General features: G+C 39.2%; 3 protein-coding genes across 3 annotated transcripts; 2 read left to right on the top strand and 1 right to left on the bottom strand.

Moving 5' to 3' along the window:
• The first annotated feature begins 465 nt into the window (after positions 1–465).
• Positions 466–2,730, top strand: LOC103177427 (ferritin, heavy subunit). Its single transcript, XM_007891568.2, has 4 exons — positions 466–579; positions 1,378–1,524; positions 2,142–2,267; positions 2,578–2,730. The coding sequence occupies exons 1-4, from the start codon at positions 478–480 to the stop codon at positions 2,728–2,730; spliced, it is 528 nt and encodes a 175-aa protein (XP_007889759.1). The 5' UTR covers positions 466–477.
• A 3,369-nt stretch (positions 2,731–6,099) lies between these two features.
• LOC103177426 (ferritin heavy chain B) lies at positions 6,100–8,499 on the top strand. Its single transcript, XM_007891567.2, has 4 exons — positions 6,100–6,213; positions 6,596–6,733; positions 7,597–7,722; positions 8,344–8,499. The coding sequence occupies exons 1-4, from the start codon at positions 6,112–6,114 to the stop codon at positions 8,497–8,499; spliced, it is 522 nt and encodes a 173-aa protein (XP_007889758.2). The 5' UTR covers positions 6,100–6,111.
• A 3,864-nt stretch (positions 8,500–12,363) lies between these two features.
• mmp13b (matrix metallopeptidase 13b) lies at positions 12,364–20,631 on the bottom strand. The gene is made up of 9 exons (XM_007891817.2): positions 20,408–20,631; positions 20,152–20,300; positions 19,027–19,152; positions 17,590–17,751; positions 16,812–16,938; positions 16,273–16,406; positions 14,791–14,950; positions 13,939–14,042; positions 12,364–12,461 (listed from the first exon to the last, which is right to left on the bottom strand). The coding sequence occupies exons 1-9, from the start codon at positions 20,614–20,616 to the stop codon at positions 12,364–12,366; spliced, it is 1,269 nt and encodes a 422-aa protein (XP_007890008.1). The 5' UTR covers positions 20,617–20,631.
• Positions 20,632–22,249: the final 1,618 nt, after the last annotated feature.

Here is a 22,249-nt window from a genome sequence, read left to right as displayed (position 1 = left end):
ATCAACTTAACAAAGGGCAGCACACACAGTTTACATTTGGTGTATTCCTGCAGACCATTCATTAAACAGAATCGTTCTCAAACAGGCATTTCTTTGGAACTGGTCATGATTTTACCAACTAGGCCATTAGAGGAGAAACAAAGTGTTAAGCAATGTACCAAAGCTTTGCTCCTGGATGTTTTTAGCAAAGAAAACTTTCAGGATGTATAGTTTTGACATGGTCTAAAACCTAGGATCACCAAACCTGTCATTTCACAAATCCGATTGGCTCTGGATGGCAATCCCACCCTCCTATCATTAATTTGTGGCTTGAGACATGGAAGATACCCGACTGGCTATATAGAACTGTCATTCATCATCTATGATGTCATGGGAGCTTGTCCTGAGCAGTATAAATACAAGAGTTTGTGGCCAAAGGTTTATATTGTTTTTTTTTTTGGAGGGGATTAAATTTTTTTGGTGAAAATAGAACTCAAGATGGTCTCCCAAGTGAGTCAGAATTACCACAAGGACTGTGAGGCTGCTGTCAACAAGCAGATCAACTTGGAGCTCTATTCCTCCTATGTTTATCTTTCCATGGTGAGTATTTTTTGTATAGAATGGGTCATTTCCATGTGGTTCTGAGAGGATTTCATTTGAAGTGAATTGGGTATAAATGTATAATGTCATTTAAATTTTAGCCTTAATTGTAACTGGTATTCCTAAACTGTTATCTAAGATGGATTAATACTGAAGGAGTTGCTTATTGGCATCCATGTCTATATAATAATGAAGTAGATGATTCTAACTGACCTGATTGAACTTAATTTTCTTTGTAATGAATTGATCTCAAACTCGTGAAATCTGGGCATAGACTAATAAAAGTTGACCAGTTTCGTTTAATTTATTCCTGAGTCAGTCAAAACTGAAATTTAGAGAATCTGTAACATTTTTAAACTTGATTAAAATTAAATCTTGATTTCTTACAATATGAAGAGGTATGAGTTGGTAACCACTAACTACTATTAACTGCTATAAATTGTTGCATTTCGATCGGCAGCATGAAGTTATAGGTTTAATGTCCTACTTTAGTTTTTATGTACTATTAAAACTCCCAAGTGTGGAGAGAAATCTTTATTAAACTGAAGCAAACTCAAACCTTCTGCAACTGAATTTATACTGATCTACCTCCTGTAGTTACAAGATTCCCCAAATGTACCTAACTGAAAATGCCCCTATTTTAAATTCTAAATGGCTCTAAATCAGGCATATATTCTGTTCTCCCTGTAGCATATAAATGCTTTCGATTCTCTTTATAGTCCTGTTACTTTGACTGGGATGTCATGTAATCTTACAATGGCAAATCGATTGGAAGCACATCTCCCATTCTCTCTGCAGGCCTATTACTTTGACCGGGATGATGTTGCCCTGTCCCACTTTGTCGAGTTCTTCAAGAAGCAGTCGCATGAGGAATGTGACCATGCCGAGAAGCTGATGAAATTCCAGAACCGACGTGGAGGACGGATCCTCCTGAAAGACATCCAGGTGAGTGACCAGGAGGGAATTCGTGATGGGTCTCAGTTAATTGAGTTGCCCGTTTCATTGTCAGTACGCTGTTTCAGAAAACTGATTTGGACAAACTCAACATACAATTTCCTTTAATCAGCCATTTGGAAGTGTAATTTTATTTAATGGGTTTGGAGAATGGAGTGGTGTAACCACTTTTAAGGACAATATGATTGTCTCAATTGCGAATTATGGCAATCATTGTTCATGCACGGTGTCAAACTGGATTTTAAAAGACTTTTTGTCTTATCTGTTCTTTGCTTCTATCCCTTTTGTCCCTGAGGATATTTTCTCAATCCCATGCATTTTATAGTCTGTTTTGTCAGATGTTAGATGTTAGATCAGCCTTGAGAAGACCATTTCACTGGCCAGCCTCATATTGCAATGTCTTCATAATTACACAAGTGAAATCTAGTGCCTTGTTTAATCAAATTTGCCACAATGTGACAAATGATGATTCTGTTGTATTTCTGTCTAGGTCATATCAATGATTTCTTACAAAACGTTAAATCTGACTCCATTAACTCAGCCTAAATTTAGATTGAGAATCCCAAAAGCCAACATTCCCTGGTGACTATTATTCTTTCCTTCTTCAGAAACCTGAGCAGGACGAGTGGAGCAATGGTTTAACTGCAATACAAAAAGCTTTGCAGTTGGAGAAGAATGTAAACCAGAGTCTTTTGGATCTACATAAACTGGCTACAGAGAGGGCTGATCCTCATGTAAGTATTTGCCCAGAACAATGAATGGGGAGGATTATTGGTTAGGTAAAAGGGTGACTATGATAGCTCTAATCTGGTATAGCATTTTTTTAAATATAAAAATCTGGTTTTGTAAACCTAGTCTCCCTCAAAACAATGGTCTGTTGTGGAGTACAGTTGCTATTGTCCACAATATCTTGGGCTACTTGGTACAAGTTAATTTAAACTACCCTAATTTTACAATGTAAACCAAAGTTTTCAAACCTACTTCCAACTGGCAATTGTATAAGATGGAGTAATTTGAGCCCTATATCTAATTTCTCTGTTGCAGTTATGTGACTTTCTGGAGACCCATTATTTGGATGATGCAGTGAAGTCCATCAAGAAACTTGGAGATTACATCACTAGCCTGAAACATCTGGGAGCCCCTGGGAATGGCATGGCTGAATATCTGTTTGACAAGCACACCTTGGGAGAGATTTAAACTGATGTTTCGAAACTATGCTGTTAAATGACTGGGATCTGTAATGAAAACCAGGAATTGAAGTGGCTGCAAATAAAAAAAATTATTGTATGAATTTTGGACTTCTACTGAATAGTTTCTAAGGTTATAGCACCTTTCCACATTGGGAGGGTGATTCAAGGTGTTTTATGTTGGGTACTTGAGGAGCATGAGTGATGCTTCAAATGGCCAAGCTTGACATAGCAGGCCAGTGCTTGCTGAGCAGTAGGTGTAGCTGAAATGGAGCTTTGGTCGCGTTAAGCAATGGTGCTTCGTCACGTCATCCTCAACAAAACTTTTTTTATTCACCACTTGTGTTTTCAAGTTAGGCTACAATGTGATAGCTTACTTTAAGTACTACTCACAATAACACAATGTTCAAAGAAAGGAAAATCAGTTTCTTGCCTTCCAAGGGTACTAAGTGAGCATGAAGTTCACACTGTAGCACCCAATAGTTCCTTAAATGTCCCATTGCAGCTATTTATCTTGGATGAATATTTAGCTAAAATGTCAGTAATTCAGTTCCTGAGCCAGGCAGATATGCACTACCTCCACAGCACTAATGACTAGTGTTAATAACAGTTTTTTTAAAAAAAAAGTTGAAGCAAAAGAATTGGATTGCGTGACCATTTATTGAGGGTCATGATTTAGTCCACTCTGCTCCTACTAACTCTATAAACCAGAGATCTAATTGGTAGGGTTTTTCCAGCTCAACTGCAAGTCAAAGCCTTATTGGGTAGGGTGGTCTTACCTGGACAAGCTCACTAACACATTTAATTGCTAAAGGAAAAAACATAACTTTGCATTCATCCAGTAAACAGTAAATGAGTTCATGAGCAGCAGATGAACTCCTGTTTGGGAAAAACTGAAAATGGTTGACATTTAATCCCTTGCAGCTGTGTTCTTGTTTAGTCAAAGTCTTCTTCCAATGTTACTGGAATCTTGGATATTCAAGAGGCTTGAGTCTTAAGTGGGTGTTCTGCCTTCCTAGAGGAGCAAAAAATGAACTTGCTTTCTTGGCAACTTGAACTGCCCAAGTGTAACTCAGCTATCCTTAATATCATGGTTCCCTTTTTGTTAGTTCAGGCTGATGCATGCAGATCAGCACGTCCTCACTCACCTGATAGCTGTTTAATCGGCCAGGTTCAGTCCTGGACACCCGCCCATGGGCGGACTCTAATCAGGACAATACAGGACCATTATATCAACAATTAACACACCAAGCTACAGCTGTATAACAAATTTGCTTCTTAGCCAATTTAACTCTTCAAGGCACTGCTCATTGGCACCTTCTGATCTGCAGAGATTCCAGGCACCTTCTAACACCTGTCACACTTAGATGTTCTGCAATTCAGCTCAGTGAAATTAGAACAATATTTTCTGCAAGTCATCTTGACAAAGCTAACGAGCATTCACTTCTTCTAGTCGAGATTGAAACAACATTTATAATGAAGATGGTATTTCTACAAATCAACTTCACACTAACAAACATAAGTATACCTAACTTCATAACATAGTGATTCACTTCTGATCAAAAGAAGCATACCTAACTTATCTTGGTGGAACAGGCTTATGGAGATAAATGGCTTACTCCTGTTCCTATTGTCTTAGCAAATTAATTCCTATTTTCGCCTCTGAGACAGAAGTCTCTGAGTCCTGTAGCTCAGTGGTTAGAGCACTCGCTTTGCAAGTGAGAGACCTGAGTTCAATTCCAGGCAGGGCGAAACGTTGGGCAAGTTTCCTTACTCCACACGCCTAATAATAATCCCTCCAAAAAACAAAAACAACAATAAATTGGTCATTTTCAATCTACGACTGTTTGTGGGACATTGCTGTGCGCAATTGGCTGCCGCGTTCGCCCACAAATATACAGTCAATTCACTTTACAGTATATTCTGTGAAGCGCCTTGGGACGTCTAGAAGATGTGAAAAGCGCTATATCAAATGCAAGGATTATTATTATTATTATAGAAAGTTGTGGGTTCAAGCCTCACATCAGAAATTGAATCACATATTCTAAGATGACACTCCAATGCAATGCTGGGAGGTGTTGCATTGTCAAAGGTGCTATCCTTCAGACATGAAGTTGAACCGAGGTTCTGTCTGTCTGTTCAGGTGGACATTAAAGATCCTATGACATTATTCGAAAAGAGAAGGGAGTTTCTCCTGGTGTCCTGACCAATAATAGAATTGGTCACTCATTCCATGGCTATGGCTGAGACATTGCTGTGTGCAAACTGGCTGCCGCATTTCACCTACAAAATACACAGCGAATCTACTTGACGGTATATTCTGTTCTCCTTCAAGACCCAAGTATATTCTATTTCCTTCAAGACCCATCTCAAGACCTTCCTTTTCGACCATGTTTTCGATCACTATGCTTCCCTCCCTACCCTTCACCCTCCCCAATCCTGACCCCTAGCTCGGATCTGAATCTCTGAATGTCCAGTGTCTTGGGATATCCTCCTGACGTAAAAGGCACTATACAAATGTAATTTTATTGTTGTTGTTGTATTCCGTGAAGCGCTTTGCGATTTCTCGACGCTACGATAAGACACTATATCAAGTGCAAGGATTGTTATTATTGATGAGACATTAAATTAAAGTCCTGTCTGCTGGTTCATTGGCTGATTCTCTAGGAGTCCAACTGTCCTCCATTTAATCACCCATTCACCTTGTAGCTGTTTCGGAACATTCTTACCTGATATTTCCCATCTAAGTATTTGCAAACTAAATAGTTGGGATAACTGGATAACTACCTAGAGTAGGATCCCACGATGAACTTCCTCTAAACACAGTTCTGGCACCAAGTATAGAAACCCTGCACCTACCACTACAGGATACCAACACCATCATGGCCAATTGGGGACCGAACCTGGGTCCTTCCGCTCTGAACCATTCGGACAGTTTATAATTGATGTATTCCTGCACACTGTTCATTATACACAGACATTTCTATGGAACTGGTTGTGATTTCACCAAAAAGGACATCAGAGGAGAAATAAAGTGTAATATAATGAACCAAATTTGTGCTTCAGAATGGTTTTAACCAAGAAAACTTTTAGATTGTGTTGTGATGAGATGATCTAAAACCCAAGATATATGACATCATTAGTGAACATTCACCAAGCCCTACTTTAATCACAACTCCCATTAGGTCTGGATGGCATACCGGCCCTTCTCTCACTAATTGGTTGCTTGAGACATAGAAGATAACCAACTGGCTATTATTGACTGTCACTCATCATCATTGGTGAACATCTCTGCCTTTAAAGATGGGCTGTCCTGAGTAAGCTAGATCCAAGAGATTGTGAGGACAGTTGTGGAGTTTTTGCCTGACTAATTTTACAGAATCAATTCAGAATGCCTTCTCAAATCAGTCAGAATTATGACAAGGACTGTGAGGCTGCTGTTAACAAGCAGATTAATATGGAGCTCTATTCCTCCTATGTTTACATTTCCATGGTGAGTGAAAGTTATGGTTGTCTTTATAGAATTATTTTTTCATTTGGGTAAAATGGTACTACTGTCATGCTTTATTGTTTAACATTTAATCATGGTTTTGATGAGTTTTAGTTCTTATTGTGACTGAATGCTCCCTGCAATACAGATAGTGGTGGCTTCATTCTGGGGGAGATACTTATTGATGTTCATAAGTATAATAATGAAATGAGTGCTGCTTAATTGACCTATTTGAAATGTGGTTTACCTTGTATTTTTACAGAGAACATCCCTAAATGATAACGCCTGTGGTTGTTCTGTTGGAACACGATAGGGAGTAATGGTTTTAGTATCCTTATTGCAAACAAACTTTGACCTAAACCATGGTTTTCTCTCCTCTCTGCAGTCCTTTTACTTTGACCGGGATGATGTTGCTTTGCATCACTTTGTAGAGTTCTTCAAGCGGCAGTCAAATGTACATGCTGAAAAGCTGATGAAATTCCAGAATAGGCGTGGAGGTCGCATTGTCCTGAAAGACATTCAGGTAAGTGATGAAGAGGGGCCTGTCAGTAATTACACAAGAGTCCACAACTTCTGTCAATTTGAGGCCCAATTAGTCTTGCTGGGGGAGGGCTACAAATTGGAGCACATAATGGTAATGTAATTGTTAGGTCTAACTTTAAAAGCAGCTGTCTCCTGAGTTAAATCAGCAATAAAATCCATTGTGCAATCTAAGTAGGCAGCAATTTCAAGTGTATTAGTTTTTGCAGGTCAATTTGAATGTGAGGCATAAAAGGGGGGGGGAAGAGGAATTTTTTTTATTGCATTTTACCAATTGCTAATGATCCTTGCTTTCATACCTGATGAATGGTTGACAATACAACGCAACCTTTATTACGCTATGAGGCTCGTATAGATCATAAACTTCAATCCAAGCTTTATCAAACTTTTTTTAAAAGAAGAATTAGAGGGGATCTTATACAAACCTATAAGATCATCAAAGGGCATGATAGAGTAGATAGTGGGAGATTGTTTCCCCTGGTTGGAGAAACTAAAACCAGGGGTCACAACCTTAAAATCAGAGGCCAGCCCTTTCGCACTGAGTTGAGGAAGAACTTCTTCACTCAAAGGGTGGTGAATGTATGGAACTCACTACCCCAAAGGGCTGTTGACGCTCAGTCCTTGAACATATTCAAGACTGAGATAGATAGATTTCTTATTGCAAAAGGGATTAAGGGATATGGGGATAAGGCAGAGTCAGGTTATTAGCTGGAGTTAGATTAGAAGATCAGCCATGATTGAATGGTGGGGCAGGCTCGAAGGGCCGAATGGCCTACTCCTGCTCCTACATGTTATGTTAAAAAGCTAAACCTCCATAATTTGACTTCAATCTATTTCCCTGTAAAGAAACCTGAGCAGGATGAGTGGGGCAATGGTCTAGAGGCAATGCAAAAAGCTCTGCAACTGGAGAAGAATATTAACCAGAGTCTGCTGGATCTGCACAAACTGGCCATGGAGAAGAATGATCCTAATGTAAGTTTATTTTATTGTTTGTGGGTTTTTTCCCCAGAAAAATGAACTTATTGGAGGGACTAGAGTATCTAACCTGACAAGTTTTAATCTGACAAAGTTTAATAAAAAGCGCTTGGGGAATCCTATCCTGTGTAGTAAACCAAAAATCACTCCTAAAGACGATGGTCTGCTATAGACTGGGATTGTGCTTGCCTACGCTTCACAGTAAAATTGTGTGAAGCATTTCAAGATGTCTTCCTGACATGCAAAGATTAATACTACATCTCACAATTTCCCATGTTTTACCCAGTTAAACCTGGACTTGATTGCAACGCAGCAGAGCATAATCCATGGTGGTTTAATCTCCTAATTCAACTCCTGAATTTGTTGTTTTGTCAAGAAGTAGCCCTCTTGGTATATTCTGTGAAGCGCTTTGAGACATCTTGAAAACGTGATAAGGCACTATATCAAATGCAAGGATTATTTTTACTATTAATGTGAAATGTGTAATTTCATGAACACTACTTATACCAAGATGTCCACAGAAGAAAGGCAAGTTTAGTAATGCAAGTTAAGAACCTCCAAAATGAAATAGTTCTATCTTGTTCCCTTTAAATTTGGTACCTAATTTCTCTCCTGCAGTTGTGTGACTTTCTGGAGACCTATTATTTAGTTGGAAAAGTTGAGAGAATCAAGGAAATTGGGGATCACATCACCAATCTGAAGAGACTGAATGTCCCTGAGAATGGCATGGGGGAATATCTATTTGAAAAACACACCCTGAAGAAGAGTGACTGAAAAGGATCAAGTTTCATCTGTCTGCTGTTATTATCTGTAACAAAATGGAAAATGAAAAATAAAACAATGAATGAACTTTGGTTTTTGTTTCTTGCTATTTGATTTCTTTTTAGAGAAATCAAGCTAACCAACAAATTCCGTTTATAAAGCACCCTTTACATCAGGTAAACATTCCAAGGTGCTGGACAGTTGAGGATTTGCACCTGAGCTGGGAGTTGGTGTCAAGTGAGGTGGAAGTGGGAGGATGATTGAAGACACGGTTGATGAGGAAGATCTTGGGATGGACCTTTGATTGGGTCCATTAAAGGCACTCCAGAATGGAGTTCTGTGCGTGGGAGGCTGAAGGGTTGACTGCTGTTGACTGCAGCCCCCAGGCACTGGAGCAGGCCAGTGCCTGGGGGCTGCAGGTTATAAGGTTTAAATGGGTTGTCTGGTGAGCAGTGAGGTAGCGTAGTCCAGCCTGGATGTGATGAAAACATGGATGAGGGTCTTAGCAGGCTAAGAGGAGAGGTTGTAATGGAGGAGGGCAATGTGGCAGAAGTGGGCAATGATGTGGCAGAGGTGGGGGAAGGCTGGTTGGGTTATGGCATAGATGTGGGATTTAAAAGACAGTAGAGGGTTGAAAAAGACACCAAGGTTCTGTGGGGATTGGTGAGGCACTGACAGTATTACATGAATTGTAATACAGTCAGTGCCTGAGGTGAGGAGGGAGCCAAGCAGGAAAGCCTCAGTCTTGTCAACATTCAACTGGAGAAAGTTGACTCTCAACAAGTTGGCACTTGATTTTGACAGCTATTCCATCATGACAGCAGTGATCTTGCAGTCAAGGATGGAGGCAGAAAGATAAGAGTCGAGTGTCATCTGTATACATGTGCAAGTTAGCCCCATGTCTGCAGATGATACCACCTTTGGTTTAATTATATTCAATGCAACAACCTTGAATATATTGTAACAGCCTCTCCCTGCAATATAGTCAGTGATGGCTTATACTTACTGGTGTTTGAAATAATGAAACTTTTATAATTTAAAATTGTTAAATGGGTTAATATTTCCTAATAGAATTGAGTAGCCCTTTTCCAGAGAAATCTGATTCTGTGTGCATTGATTGTTGATCCTCATAACAGCTTAGCTAAAGTACACAGTTTGTGAATGTGTTAAGCCTTTTATTCTAGACAATTTGATCAGCTGATTCAAGTGTTCTTGGACATGCCTATATTAAAATCATAACTAGGCGCATGAAGTGGAACAGGAAACATCAGGAGGAGAAAATTTTTTTTTACTGTTGAAATCTTTAAAAGTAAGAACACTTAGATGCATTCATAAATAACATAGAATATAGCATTGTGGATCAGAGCTCCATCATATCAAGCAAATCCCATGAATCCTGTTGCCAAGACCACCTTGAAGAGGTATTTACAGCCGTAATATATACACAATAGATAAGAATAGGTTCAGATGATTCCACTGGATCAAAAAATTCAACTAATTATTTATGGCTGATAAATTCTTTAATAGCATTTAAGAAATAACACTAGCAACTGGCCAATACAGTTACAAGCACAAAGTATAAATTGGCCAATGGAATTGAAAGTGAAATTCATAAAACTGAAGTCATGATCCAAATTAGCTATTTAAATTTTGAAATTTGCTACCAAATTGACTTAAAGGAGGGGAAACCTAAATGGGGGAAATTGCAATCTCAAATGGTTTGCATTCAGCATTTTGCCTTTGAAAATTGTTGGATGTTAGACCATTTCTTAACTGAGAAATGGCCCCAAAGTAAGCTGTAGATATGGTATTGTAAATTTTGAACTTTCAATCCAAAAGACCAGTGATTTCAGAAGTATAATTGGCACATAAGAAATCTTCTCGAAGGACCTAGGCCCATGGTCAGAAGAACACGCTCACATTTTCTATGATTGGAATTTACAGGTAAGCATCTGACTCCCGGTAAACAGACAATGGTATCTGTGCATCATGTGGTAATAGACAGTTATATTTAGTGGAAATTACAATTTACACAGTGATAGCATCTGATACGTGTTTGTATGATTGTATATATCTAGTATGTTGCCTTCTCTCCTCAAGCTCCACAATTGCATTTTTTTTTAAAAAACTATACTTCAGAACAATGCAATAAAAATATCACAGTGAAACAAACAATATCAAAGCTGTTCAGACAATGTGCATCTAAATCCTTAATGAATGTTTACACAAGTATATGAAGAATTACTGCTGCATAAGCCAAGATTAAAGTAGCTTCTGCTGTTCTTGAATGCTATAGAAAAATAGAGGCATGCATAGGCATAAAACTTTTGGTTAAGCAAAACATTTCAATTATTGAGAAAACAGTTGACACGAGGGAAAGAGGATTTGATTCCCTGATCATTGGTAAATTTACCAACATAGCCTGGCATTCTTGCATATTTCAAAATAGCAGGCCCATATATTCCATAGATGAGATAAACATTTGCCAAAGGAAAAGCTGAGAGATCTAGAGGGTTAGTTGAATCATTGCTCAACATTGTAAAAATCATGTGAAGCAGCATTAAATGGTGCAAACAACATGTTGGGTTAAATTGCCAAATCAGATTTGTTCACATGCCCAAATGTCATGCTGAAGCTCTACAAAAGGTCAGAAAGAAAACTTAACAAAACTTTCAGATACCTCAAAGCAATATACCTTCAAGGGAACAGGTTCAGGGTTTCAAAAGGTTATTTCACGGCAGGAACTGGGAAGTATTTCTTTACCCAGAGAGCGATTAACAGCTAGAACAGGTGACCAGGAGGGGTTGTTTAGGCTAGGATGTTGAATTCATTTAAGAAAAGATTTGCTGCTTTATTGGGAGGACAGTTGGGTGAGTATTCTGGAAGAATGAGATCAACAGAGCTTAAGGGCTTTCTTCATTTAAACCTCTTGTGATATACTTTTAACAAATTGCATATATATATATATAGCTCCTTTCAAGTCGTGAAGATGTGCCAAGGCGGTGGACGGTGAGGGGTTCGCACCTGAGCTGGGATTGAAGTCAAGAGGGTTGGAAGGCAAAGCGAGTGGAGGTTGGAAGATGATGAAGGCATGGTCAAAGAAGAAGGTCTTAAGACAGGCCTTGAAGGGGGCAATGAAGGGGGCAAGGCAGAGAGCTTCTGAAATGGTTCTAGAGGGTGCGGACAGAAAGGCTGAAGGCCCGACTGCTAATGGTAGAGCGGGCAGGGTGGGGGATATGGAACAAGCCAGTACCCGCCAAGCAGAGGGCGCAGATAGGTTGATAATGCTTTAATAGTTCACAAAGGTAGGCAGGAAAAAGACCTTGGAGGTCTGAGTGAGGACGAAGATCTTGAACTCGATCTCTGGGAGATGGGTGCCAGTGAAGGTGGGTGAGGATGGGGGATGATTGGCTCGCGGAGCTCAGTGTGGGAGAGAACACAAGCTGCACAGTTCTAAATAATCTGCAGCTTGTGGAGGTAAAAGTTGGGCAGTCCTGTGAGCAGGGAGTTAGCATAATTAAGCCTAGACATAATGAAAGCATGGATAAGGGCCATGGCAACCTGAGGGGTGAGACAGTGGCGGAGGCGGGCAATGTTGCGGAGGTGGGGGAAGGCGGAACAGGTCATGACATGGATGTGGGACTTAAAAGACAGCTGAGGGTTGAACAAGACACCAAGATTCCATACTGACTCAGTGAGATGAGAGTGCATCCATGAACATGCCTGAGTTGAGGTGGTGCTGATTGGAGGCAAACAGGAGGACGTCGGTCTTTTAACATTCAACTTTTGAAAATTGGCTCTCATCCACGACTTGATGTCTGACAGACAATCTGTCAGGACAGAAGTGCTCTTGGAGTTGAGGTTAATGGTGTGCAGTTAGCAAAGCAGTTTATTGGCCCGGGAAATTCTAAGCAGTCGACTGTTCATGGTGTCAAATTCATACAAATATTGCCCATGAAATAAGTAAGTGTATCCTGTAGAGAAAAAATACAAAAGGTAACTCGGGTTTCATACACTCATGCAACATCTAACACAATTTGAAAACTACTAACTATACTCTCAAATGTGCATATTGCACTTTTAGGATAGTTTTAATCAGATGGAGTCTCCTAAGGCTTTTTGAAGAAATAATAATGAACATTCACACAGATATATCACACTCCAGTTGATGAAATTCAGAAATTAAAGCCATGAATCAATTTTTATTAAAAGAATTAAACTGTTTTAAATAGACAGCTACAAGGCTCTAATCCAAGGTCTAGAATGCTAATCTGCAATTTAGGGAGGTGTTTTCACTTAAACTGTGTATCTTTACTCATCTTTTCCCTGCTTCAAAACGTCAGTTGCCTACTTAATTTAACTATATTTAGCAACTGGTAATTTGAAAATTTAAATTAACAGTTAATGAATAGAGCGTTTGGAAGAACTCAGAATTGCTTTTCAACAAAGTAATAAGATGAAAATATAAAGATACAACAAATAATAACAAATCATAATAATATATAAACACAGAAGTCGCTGGGAACACACAGCAGGTCAGGCGGCATCCATGAAAAAAGGAAAATTAGTTAACGTTTCAGGTCTATGACCTTTCATCATATAATAATTCTTGTTTTTGATAGCCTTAGGCCCTTTGAAAGGCCTTATTTCAAAGAGCACATAAGTTACCACAACAGCCATGACTCTTTCATCTGAATTGGGATCACACCAAAAACATTAGCTTTCCTTTTTCATTCACCGATCAACCTTCTGCGTATTTTTAGTTTGATTTTTGTCTTCCAGCATTCACGTTTTTTTGTTTTTTAACCTGCCATCCGATCTCTACTGAGTAAGAGCCCAGACCAGAAAGCTTTCTGTGATTTTGCACAGTGTGTCAATCTCAGATCAGCAAATAGAGAGTATCGACATCAGTGGCAGCTGTGATGGAATGCATATGTAGTCAGAGCTATCAGGGACGTTGTGACAACCCAGCTAACCAATTGAATGAATGTTGAGCCCCCTATTCCCCAGTAAATCAACTTTAAAATCCTCATTCTTATCTTCAAATTCCTCCATGGCCATGCCCCACCCTTCTTATGATCTTTTGCCGTCGTACTCCCCCATCCACTATTTTCACTCTTCCAACTCTGACATGTTTCATGTCCCCACTTGCTTCACCCCAACATTGGTGAGTGAGCTTTCAGCCACTCTGGCCCCTTTGGAACTCTCTCCCTAAACCCTCTACCTCTGCTTTGAAAATCCATTTATCCCTGTACTAATATTGTACCTTCAGTATTTCTTGCTCTTCCTTCTTTAAGAAACATCATTGTTGTTCAGTTGCCACCATGCTTATGTTACACAATACTATTTACTAGAAACTAAATTTTATCTCCTTCCCAATCTAAAAGTGTCCATTTAGTTTCATTACAGGTCATTGAGAAAATCTGACGTAGAATCTTTATGGAAACATACCACGACTTTCAAAGGCTGCATCCACCCTGCCATCAATTCCTGGCCAGTCATCCATGATTTGTTTTGGGTAACCTTTATCCATGGTTTGCTTAATTTCATCATAACTGAAAGGAAACAATGCAATTAATGCCAAAAATATTGGTCCCTGTATGACAAAAAAAAATTGCTGCCAATTTTCCCCTTCTCCAACAAAACATCTGATCCCTTTTCTTTCCTTTTGGGTCCCCAAGTTTCGGCTTTTGCCAACTTGCACCTAACAGTCTAAAAGTGAGTCCGCTTGGCTCAGTTGGTAGCGCTCTTGTCTCTGAGTCAGAAGGTTGTGGTTGAAGATTGTCAGAAACTTGAACTCATATAGTCTAGGCTGAAACTCCAGTGCAGTGCCGGGGGTGAGACTGAATTGCTGGAGGTGCTATCTTTCACGTAAGAAAAGAGAAGGGAGTTTCTCCCATCATCCTGGCCAACATTCCCCCAAATAAAATTGGTCTATCACTTCATGGTTGTGTGTGGCACTTTACTGTGTGCAAATTAGCTGCTGTGTTTTGCCAACAAAAAAATACAGTCATTACATTTTACAGTATATTCTGTGTATCGCTTTGAGACATCTTCCCATGCAATAGATCATGAGAATCATAGCTGATTTTCCACTTGCTAACAATAAACACTAAAACCAATTGTAGTACCCCAACTGTTATTAGCTAATTCGGTGGAGCTGGGCGCAGGGGATGAAACTGGGGTCTTAATGGTTTGTTTAACTTAACTGTTCACTGGAAAAACTCAATAACGTAAAGGGAGTTGTGATAGAAAATGTTAAAGTGTTTATTTGCTGGCAAAATTAACATGTTCATATCATACCTCCAGTACTCATCTCCAATGAAGAACAAAGTCTTCCTCGTTTCCTGAATGTGTAGAGCTGCATCTATTTTCTCAACGTTTCTTGGAATACCAAGATTGTGTAAATTCTTAGGGTATTCCGGTAAAATATCATAGCCATTGATGACCCAGTATTTTGTGTCTGTAGGATTAGAGTAATTCTGTTAGTACATACACGTTGAAAAGGGTGTCCTTCTCCTCTTCCTAGTTGTCTTTCCTTGCATATACTTGTTTTTAACACTTCTACTATATTTAACTCCCCCCTTCAAGTGTTAAAAAAACTCAGTCGATGCCCATTGTCTAGTTTTACTGTACTACTTCCTGCCAATATACTCAATACAAAAAATTATGATCAGAGAATTTGAAACAGAAATTATAGCATAGAAAGAAATCATTAGGTCCACTGAGCCTATAAAAGTAATTGTCATGTTAAATTTAACAGTGAGTTGTGACAATGTATTTCACATACTAAGTATCTTCTGCATAAAACTTCTTCCAACTGCATTCTTAACTCATTCAGTATCAATCCTGACCATATGATCCCTTGCTACTGAATAAGAATAATCTTTCAAAATGCAAAATACTGCAGATGCTGAAAATCTGAAAACAAAAACAGAAGTCGCTGGGAACACGAAGCAGGTCAGGCAGCATCGATGGAGAAAGGAAAGTGAGTCAATGTTTCGAGCCCACAACCTTTCGTCAGAACTTGGGCATGTTGGGAGGGAGAGGCTTTTAAGAACTAACAAAGTGGGGGCAGGCAGGGCAAGGATGACAAAGGAGAAAATAGGGTAGAGGACAGGGGATGGTGTGTTAAAGAAATATTAATGATTCAAAACAAAGGGGAGGGATTGCAAAAAAGCAGGGGAATGGAGGTGTTAATAATGCAAAACAAGGGGAGGGAAAGGGGGGGGTGGGGGGGAATTGCAACAAAATAGGTAGACCAGAGAGAGAAAACATGTGTCTGGGACCAAGGTGATGTGGTAATGGTCACAGAAGAGGGGGAGGGGGAATGTGAACTGTTATGGTCTGAAATTGTTGAAATCAATATTGAGACCAGAGGGCTGTAAGGTTCCTAGCAGATAAATGAGGTGCTGTTCCTCGTGCTTGCGCTGTGGCTCATTGGAACAGCATAAGAGACCATGGATGAAGAGGTCAGAGTGGGAGGGAGAGTTGAAAAGGCAAGAGACCGGAAGCTCGGAGTTGTGCTTGCGGACAGAATGGAGGAATTCATCAAATCGGTCACTCAATCTGTATTTCGTCTTCCTAATGTAGAGGAGACCACATCGTGAGCAGGGAATGCAGTAAACTACATTGGTGGTAGTACATGTGATGATCTTTACTGTTTATCAACTGAAAATCTCCATTAAATAAGTGCTTCTATTTTCATAATTGTATTATTATTTATACTTTGACTCCGTCACTGCAACCATATCACTATGAGGAAGCAGAGTAACAATATATAACCTTTGATAATAACAAGGAGATCATTCTCTGAGTTTTCGTAGGCAGCATCGATATTGGGAGGGATTGATGACCAAAATATTGTGATTAATATGAGTTCAGGTTCAACCTCTTGTGGGTGTCGGCGCCAAAGAAATCTAAATGATCATCACAAAACAAAAAATGTTAGTGCAATGCATCAACTGTTTATTAATTATTTTATTTAATATTTATTGATAGCTATTTTATTAAAAGCTCAATATCTATTACTATGTTTCTTTGTAGCCAGAACCAAATCATTTTTGTCACACGGCTTCTGTAAGATAACATTGGTAAATTATTTGTTGGAAGAACTGTGATCCTCATAGGCCACAAATCATCCCATGGACAAGAGAACTGCATCTTGCTACAATACACAAAGGAATGTGGGTAAAGAGACCAGATCTAACACTCTTATGTTACCATGACCAGAACTGTATGCAGTACTCAAGGTGTGATCTGCCCTTGATATTCAGTGACCAATATTTGTGAAGATGTTTTACATGTAGTACTTAAATTCTTACCTGTCCTTGAAAAATATCAATTCTCCACGAAGTTTAGTAACTGCATCAAAATCCAAATTAGGATTACATTTCTCTGGTGCTCTTGCCGGTGGCTTGGGTAAACTTGGATCAGTATTAATTGATGGACCTGGATATAAAATAGATTAATAAGCAGTCTGGGTTGACATATAAAAATGGCAACTTACACAACATGGTACATTACTGCTGTTTAAGCAATTTAATTGGATCTTGTCCATGTATATCCTTTTAATTCCCAGTTCCATAACTCTTCCAACACAAAAATAATAGGATTCCCTCACATTCCAAAATAATTTGTATTGTTACTCTGATTTATGTGAAAATATCTCAAAAGTACTTCACAGGTATAATTTTTTAAATTGTAATTTACACATATATACATATATATAAAATAATACATGCATTTTGATACAATACCTTATTACGTTGCCAAACATCTCAAAACACTTCACAAAATTTACGTTAAAGTGTAATAAACTTGTATTTAGGTAAACACAGCAGACAATTTGTACACATTAATATCTGACTAACAGCCATGAAGTGAATGACCAATTTTATCTGAAAGATTATTGGCCAGGACATGGGAAGACACTCCCTTGTCTTTTTGAATAGTGCCATGGGATATTTATTGTTCACCTGAACAGCCATATGGGACCTTGGTTTAAGGTCTCACTGATGCTACCACCCCCGACATTGCAGGATCCCCTTTCTGTATAACAATACCAATTAAGTAACATTTCTATCTGAGATTTAGACGTACCATACAGAGCTTGGATTCCATCCACATCATCCTGTGGAAGAGCAAACCGAGTAACATCGGTATATGCGTATACGGGGTACATCAAAGCTCCAGCATCTCTCGAATGTGCAAGTCCCAGTGCATGGCCAAACTCATGAGCAGCCACCAGGAACAGGTTATAACCTAAACAAATAGTCATAAAACAGTGAATTCAGAAATTAGTTCCTGAAGACATAAGTATAAGCCAATGATATTTTAAAACTATAATTAAACAATACCTAATGGTGTGACTGTTACTCAAATGAAATCTAATGGATAGATTTAAAATTCTTGAACCACGTGGTACGTGATACGTGAAGGACATATATGTTTCTAACCTACAATAAGCCTGAATTTTCACCTCTAGTTTTGGACATCAGACTATTTATCTTCAAATTTACACAGAATTGGGGCATATGGTTGCATTCAGGTTTAACTTACTTTTTTTTAAAAAAGGAGCCTTTTAAATTATAATAATAATAATAATCCTTGCATTTAATATAGCGCTTTTCACGTCTTCTAGACATCTCAAAGTGCTTCACAGAATAGACTGTAAAGTGAATTGACTGTATATTTGTGGGCAAATGCGGCAGCCAATTGCGCACAGCAGTGTCCCACAAACAGTCGTGAATTAAAGTGACCAATTTATTAGTGTTTTTCTTCAGGGATTATTATCAGGCGTGTGGCGTAAGGAAACTTGCCCAAGGTTTCATCCTGCTGGAAATCGAACCCAGGTCTCTCTCTTGCCAAACGAGTGCTCTAACCACTGAGCTACAGGACTCCACCAAATTAATAAATTTCACACAACTCTACATTTTAAGACAAAATGGTCTTACAGGCTAAGATTAAGTGTAATTTCAGGCCACAAAACGTTTTAGGTATTGTTTATAAAGTAATAAAGTTGATTTAGTTACAAACATTTTGAACAACACAATGGCATTTTTATGGCACAGTAAAATCTACATAAAACAATTATGCTATTATGTTTGCATGTGAGAAAGAATACATGACAATATATTATACCCATCACAATTGAGGAAGGTGAACGCTTTATTGTAATGCAAAAACAGTTTTATTTCTCAAATTTATAATATATACAATATTTCCTTATTGAATTACTTTCCTAGCATATCAAAAGCTAGAGTCACCTTCTTGAATAATTTAACTCCACACGCCTAATAATAATCCCTCCAAAACCCAAAACAATAATAAATTGGTCATTTTCAATCTACGATTGTTTGTGGGACATTGCTGTGCGCAATTGGCTGCCGCGTTCGCCCACAAATATAGAATCAATTCACTTTACAGTGTGTTCTGTGAAGCGCTTTGGGACGTCCTCCCGACGTGAAAAGCGCTATATCAAATGCAAGGATTATTATTATTATTATTATACCAATAGCGATTATTCTGTCTTTGTACCTTCATATCCCATTGTCCAGGTTTCAGCTTCATCAAAATGAGTGTCTCCCTGAACTCCTGGTCCAGGTTCGAAAGCATGGGCCAGTATACTGCCAGGTCCATCGAATGGATTCCCGTCTCCATGTTCTTGAAATTAAAACATTGGAATTAAAAAAATCAGAAATAAAATAAAAAGCTGTCAGTGTCTGTCATCAGGTTAATAAACTCTTAGCAATGTTTTGATTTCAGCGGCACATGCAATTCCAGTACTTTGTTGACTCAGTTTACACAATTCTATGAAATGGTCTTACAGGCTAAGACCAAGTGCAATTTCAGGCCTCAATGTGATAAAATTAATTTAACAAATGTAATCAGAAAAAATTCAAGTTAATATAATCATTCTAAATTTTTTGTCCCCTTGTGCAAAATATTACAACATTCATTATAAATAAGCGTAAAATAACCAACATTTTAGTTAAGAGCTGTGAAAGTCGTTAAACAGAACATTGAATTAATAATCCTTTCATTTGATACGGTCTCTTATCATGTCTTAAAGCGCTTCGTAGGATGTTCTGTAAAATGATGCGGCTAAATGTATTTTGTTGAAGATTTTCAGAAATGGGCAGGATGGCCAACACCTCACCTGGATCTGCACAGCGTGCATAAACCTATACAACTGTACAAAATGGAAACTGTAAAATCTTACCCTGATCATATCGTGAATTTATGTGCATTTTGTATATGTGCATTAATTGTATTTCTATTCTTGCTTTCGTTACTCAATACGCTTCTGTTTATCTAGCAATAAGTAGGAGCCCAGTTGTTAGTCAATGGGCAGTTTGCTTTCCAGGGATAATAACCCCTTAAAAATTTTTTAATAATAATTTGTTCACTCGACCCATGACTGTTTGTGGGACACTGCCGTGCGCAATTGGCTACCGTAGGATGTTCTGTAAAGTGATGCAGCTAAATAGACAATCAATATACTTTACAGTACATTGTGTAAAACGCATTGAGACGTCTCAATGACGTGATAAGGCGCTGTATCAAATGCGAGGATTATCATGAGTATTGTGTTGAACTGTGTTGCGAAAGAATTATTATTTAACACAATCTAAAATCCTTGGTAATCTAACTTATTGATACCTCTAGGAGCAAAGGAGATCATCATTTCAGCTTCTCCTTCATAAAGTCTTTCAAACGTCAGTGGAGTGACCCTACTCCAGACCCTGAGAGCTCCCTCTAGAGCTATATCCACATCAGCACGTGAAATATCCGGGGTATAGTTCAGAATCCTATTAAGAGATTAAATGCAAACGTTTTTGTTTCTTTAAAATGCAATAAACTGCTTTCTTGTGGTTCTTAAAAAAAAACACCAAGGAAAAAGAAACGAGTACCTTACCTGTATGTGATGATGTTGGTGTTCCACTTGGATTTGCGTGGAAAGAGAGAGTACTCAGCAACATCAGGGACTCCACATCGGGATTGTTTCATTATTTGCATTGTTTCAGGGCTCAGGTCACCAGTTACCTTCAGCCCGTAAAATCTTTGCATCTCTTTGATTTTATCCATTGGAGAAGTTTCTGCTGAATAGCTTCTGAACTTGTCCATGGGATCTTGTGGGTCGTCTTCCAGTCCGTAGAACTGCTTGAGATACGCCTTCAAAGCAACAGAAAGTTAAAGCAAACGTTTAAGTTAACATTGCGGGTCACACTGTTCTTACCAGTTCCAAATGCTGAATTTTTATGCTTTTGTTTTTTCTCCTCTGGGCAACTTATATCAATGTCAGCACCTTTGCATACTGCCAATCCGGTTGGTTTTCATCTGTGTCTGAAGGAACAGGAAAAGAAGAAGAGAGTTTGAAATTGACTAAAAGGAACAAGGCTGAAAAGCAAAGACCCTTCATCTCTGCTTTCTCTCTCTCCTTTCCCGAACTCTCAGATCTCTTGCAGCCTCTGTGGCTTTTATAGGGGTCTCCCTTTTGCTCAGTTCATAACAAGGTGAATCAGATGTGAGTAAGAGGTGCGAGGACCAGTCGTTACGATTGGTGTCTGGTTGGTTGGGCAATGGCAGGATGTCCATTCAAGGAAATTCTTCCGTTTACGCAATCCACCAGCAAATAGCTTAAACTGTCTGTGTTCATGTTATCCCCAAACACTGAAATTAATTATTATGATGATGATAATGATGATCCCTTGATTCATCTTTGTGAGATCTTCTGTACACGAATAGGCTGCCACATTTGCCAACAAATACACTGTATATAATTCCTTTCGAAGCGCTTTGAGAGGTTTATTATTATTATTATTGTATTACAACTCATTAGGGTTTAGATGATCTTTGTGAGAAATGTATCAATCCTTTCCTTATTTTGATAGAGGTTTTTTTATTGATATTATCCATTGATTGTATTTATTACATGATACATGCCACCCTGCTATCTTATGAAAACTAGGAATTATGCTGGCAAACATTTCCACGAATTACATAGAATGAAACAGACCATTCTGCTCAAATAGTGTTTAAACTCCACACAGTCTCCACCCCTCATATTTCTGTCTCTCCTATTCCTCTACTCATAGGAGAGACAGGACTCTGGGTTGGATGAGCGCAAATTTCCTTCAACTGAACGTTGACAAGACGGAAGCCAAACTCTTTGGTTCTTGCCAACGTCTCAAATCTCACGGCTCTCACCTCCTCCACCTACCTGACGTCCCCCTAAAACTCTCCGAACCCGTACACAACCTTGGCGTCAGGTTCGACCCCCAATTATCCTTCCTCCCCCACATCCGGTCCCTCACCAGCACCGCTTTCTTCCACCTCTGACGCATCGCCCATCTCCACAAATACCTCTCTCCAAAGGCCGCTGAAACTCTGGTCCATGCCTTTGTCGCCTCTCAGCTGGACTACTCTAATGCCCTCCTCGCCGGTCTCCCATCCACCACCGCTCCGCTCCCCGATCACCCCAGTCCTTGCCAGGCTGCACTGGCTGCCTATCCCAGAGAGGATCGATTTCAAGATCCACACCCTTGTATTCAAATTCCTCCACTCCTCTGCACCCCCCTACCTCTCTGACCTCCTCTCTCCTCAAAACAGTACCCGTCGCCTTCGATCCTCTGGGTCTGGTGTCCCCCGAGTCCTCCACTCCACCCTTGGCAGCGATGCCTTCAGCCACTATGCCCCGAGGCTCTGAAATTCCCTCCTCACTCCCTTCGCCTTTCCCCCTCTCTTCCTACTTTCAGGT

This window comes from Callorhinchus milii, unplaced genomic scaffold, assembly GCF_018977255.1.
Source record: "Callorhinchus milii isolate IMCB2004 unplaced genomic scaffold, IMCB_Cmil_1.0 Scaffold4, whole genome shotgun sequence".
Taxonomy (NCBI): domain Eukaryota; kingdom Metazoa; phylum Chordata; class Chondrichthyes; order Chimaeriformes; family Callorhinchidae; genus Callorhinchus; species Callorhinchus milii.
Note: the sequence above shows the minus strand (reverse complement) of the source record. Positions and strands in the feature narration are given on the sequence as shown.

Bases quoted from the DNA above. Each gene is read 5' to 3' on its own strand.
- LOC103177427 (XM_007891568.2), top strand. From the start codon at position 478: ATGGTCTCCCAAGTGAGTCAGAATTACCACAAGGACTGTGAGGCTGCT. The intron at 580-1,377 runs GTGAGTATTTTT...TTCTCTCTGCAG, and splicing joins CCTATGTTTATCTTTCCATG to GCCTATTACTTTGACCGGGA. The intron at 1,525-2,141 runs GTGAGTGACCAG...TTCCTTCTTCAG, and splicing joins TCCTCCTGAAAGACATCCAG to AAACCTGAGCAGGACGAGTG.
- LOC103177426 (XM_007891567.2), top strand. From the start codon at position 6,112: ATGCCTTCTCAAATCAGTCAGAATTATGACAAGGACTGTGAGGCTGCT. The intron at 6,734-7,596 runs GTAAGTGATGAA...TTCCCTGTAAAG, and splicing joins TTGTCCTGAAAGACATTCAG to AAACCTGAGCAGGATGAGTG. The intron at 7,723-8,343 runs GTAAGTTTATTT...TCTCTCCTGCAG, and splicing joins TGGAGAAGAATGATCCTAAT to TTGTGTGACTTTCTGGAGAC.
- mmp13b (XM_007891817.2), bottom strand. From the start codon at position 20,616: ATGGACAAGTTCAGAAGCTATTCAGCAGAAACTTCTCCAATGGATAAA. The intron at 16,407-16,811 runs GTAAGAATTTAA...ATGATCATTTAG, and splicing joins TTGATATTTTTCAAGGACAG to ATTTCTTTGGCGCCGACACC. The intron at 14,043-14,790 runs GTATGATATGAA...GTTTCCTTTCAG, and splicing joins ATTGGAGATGAGTACTGGAG to TTATGATGAAATTAAGCAAA.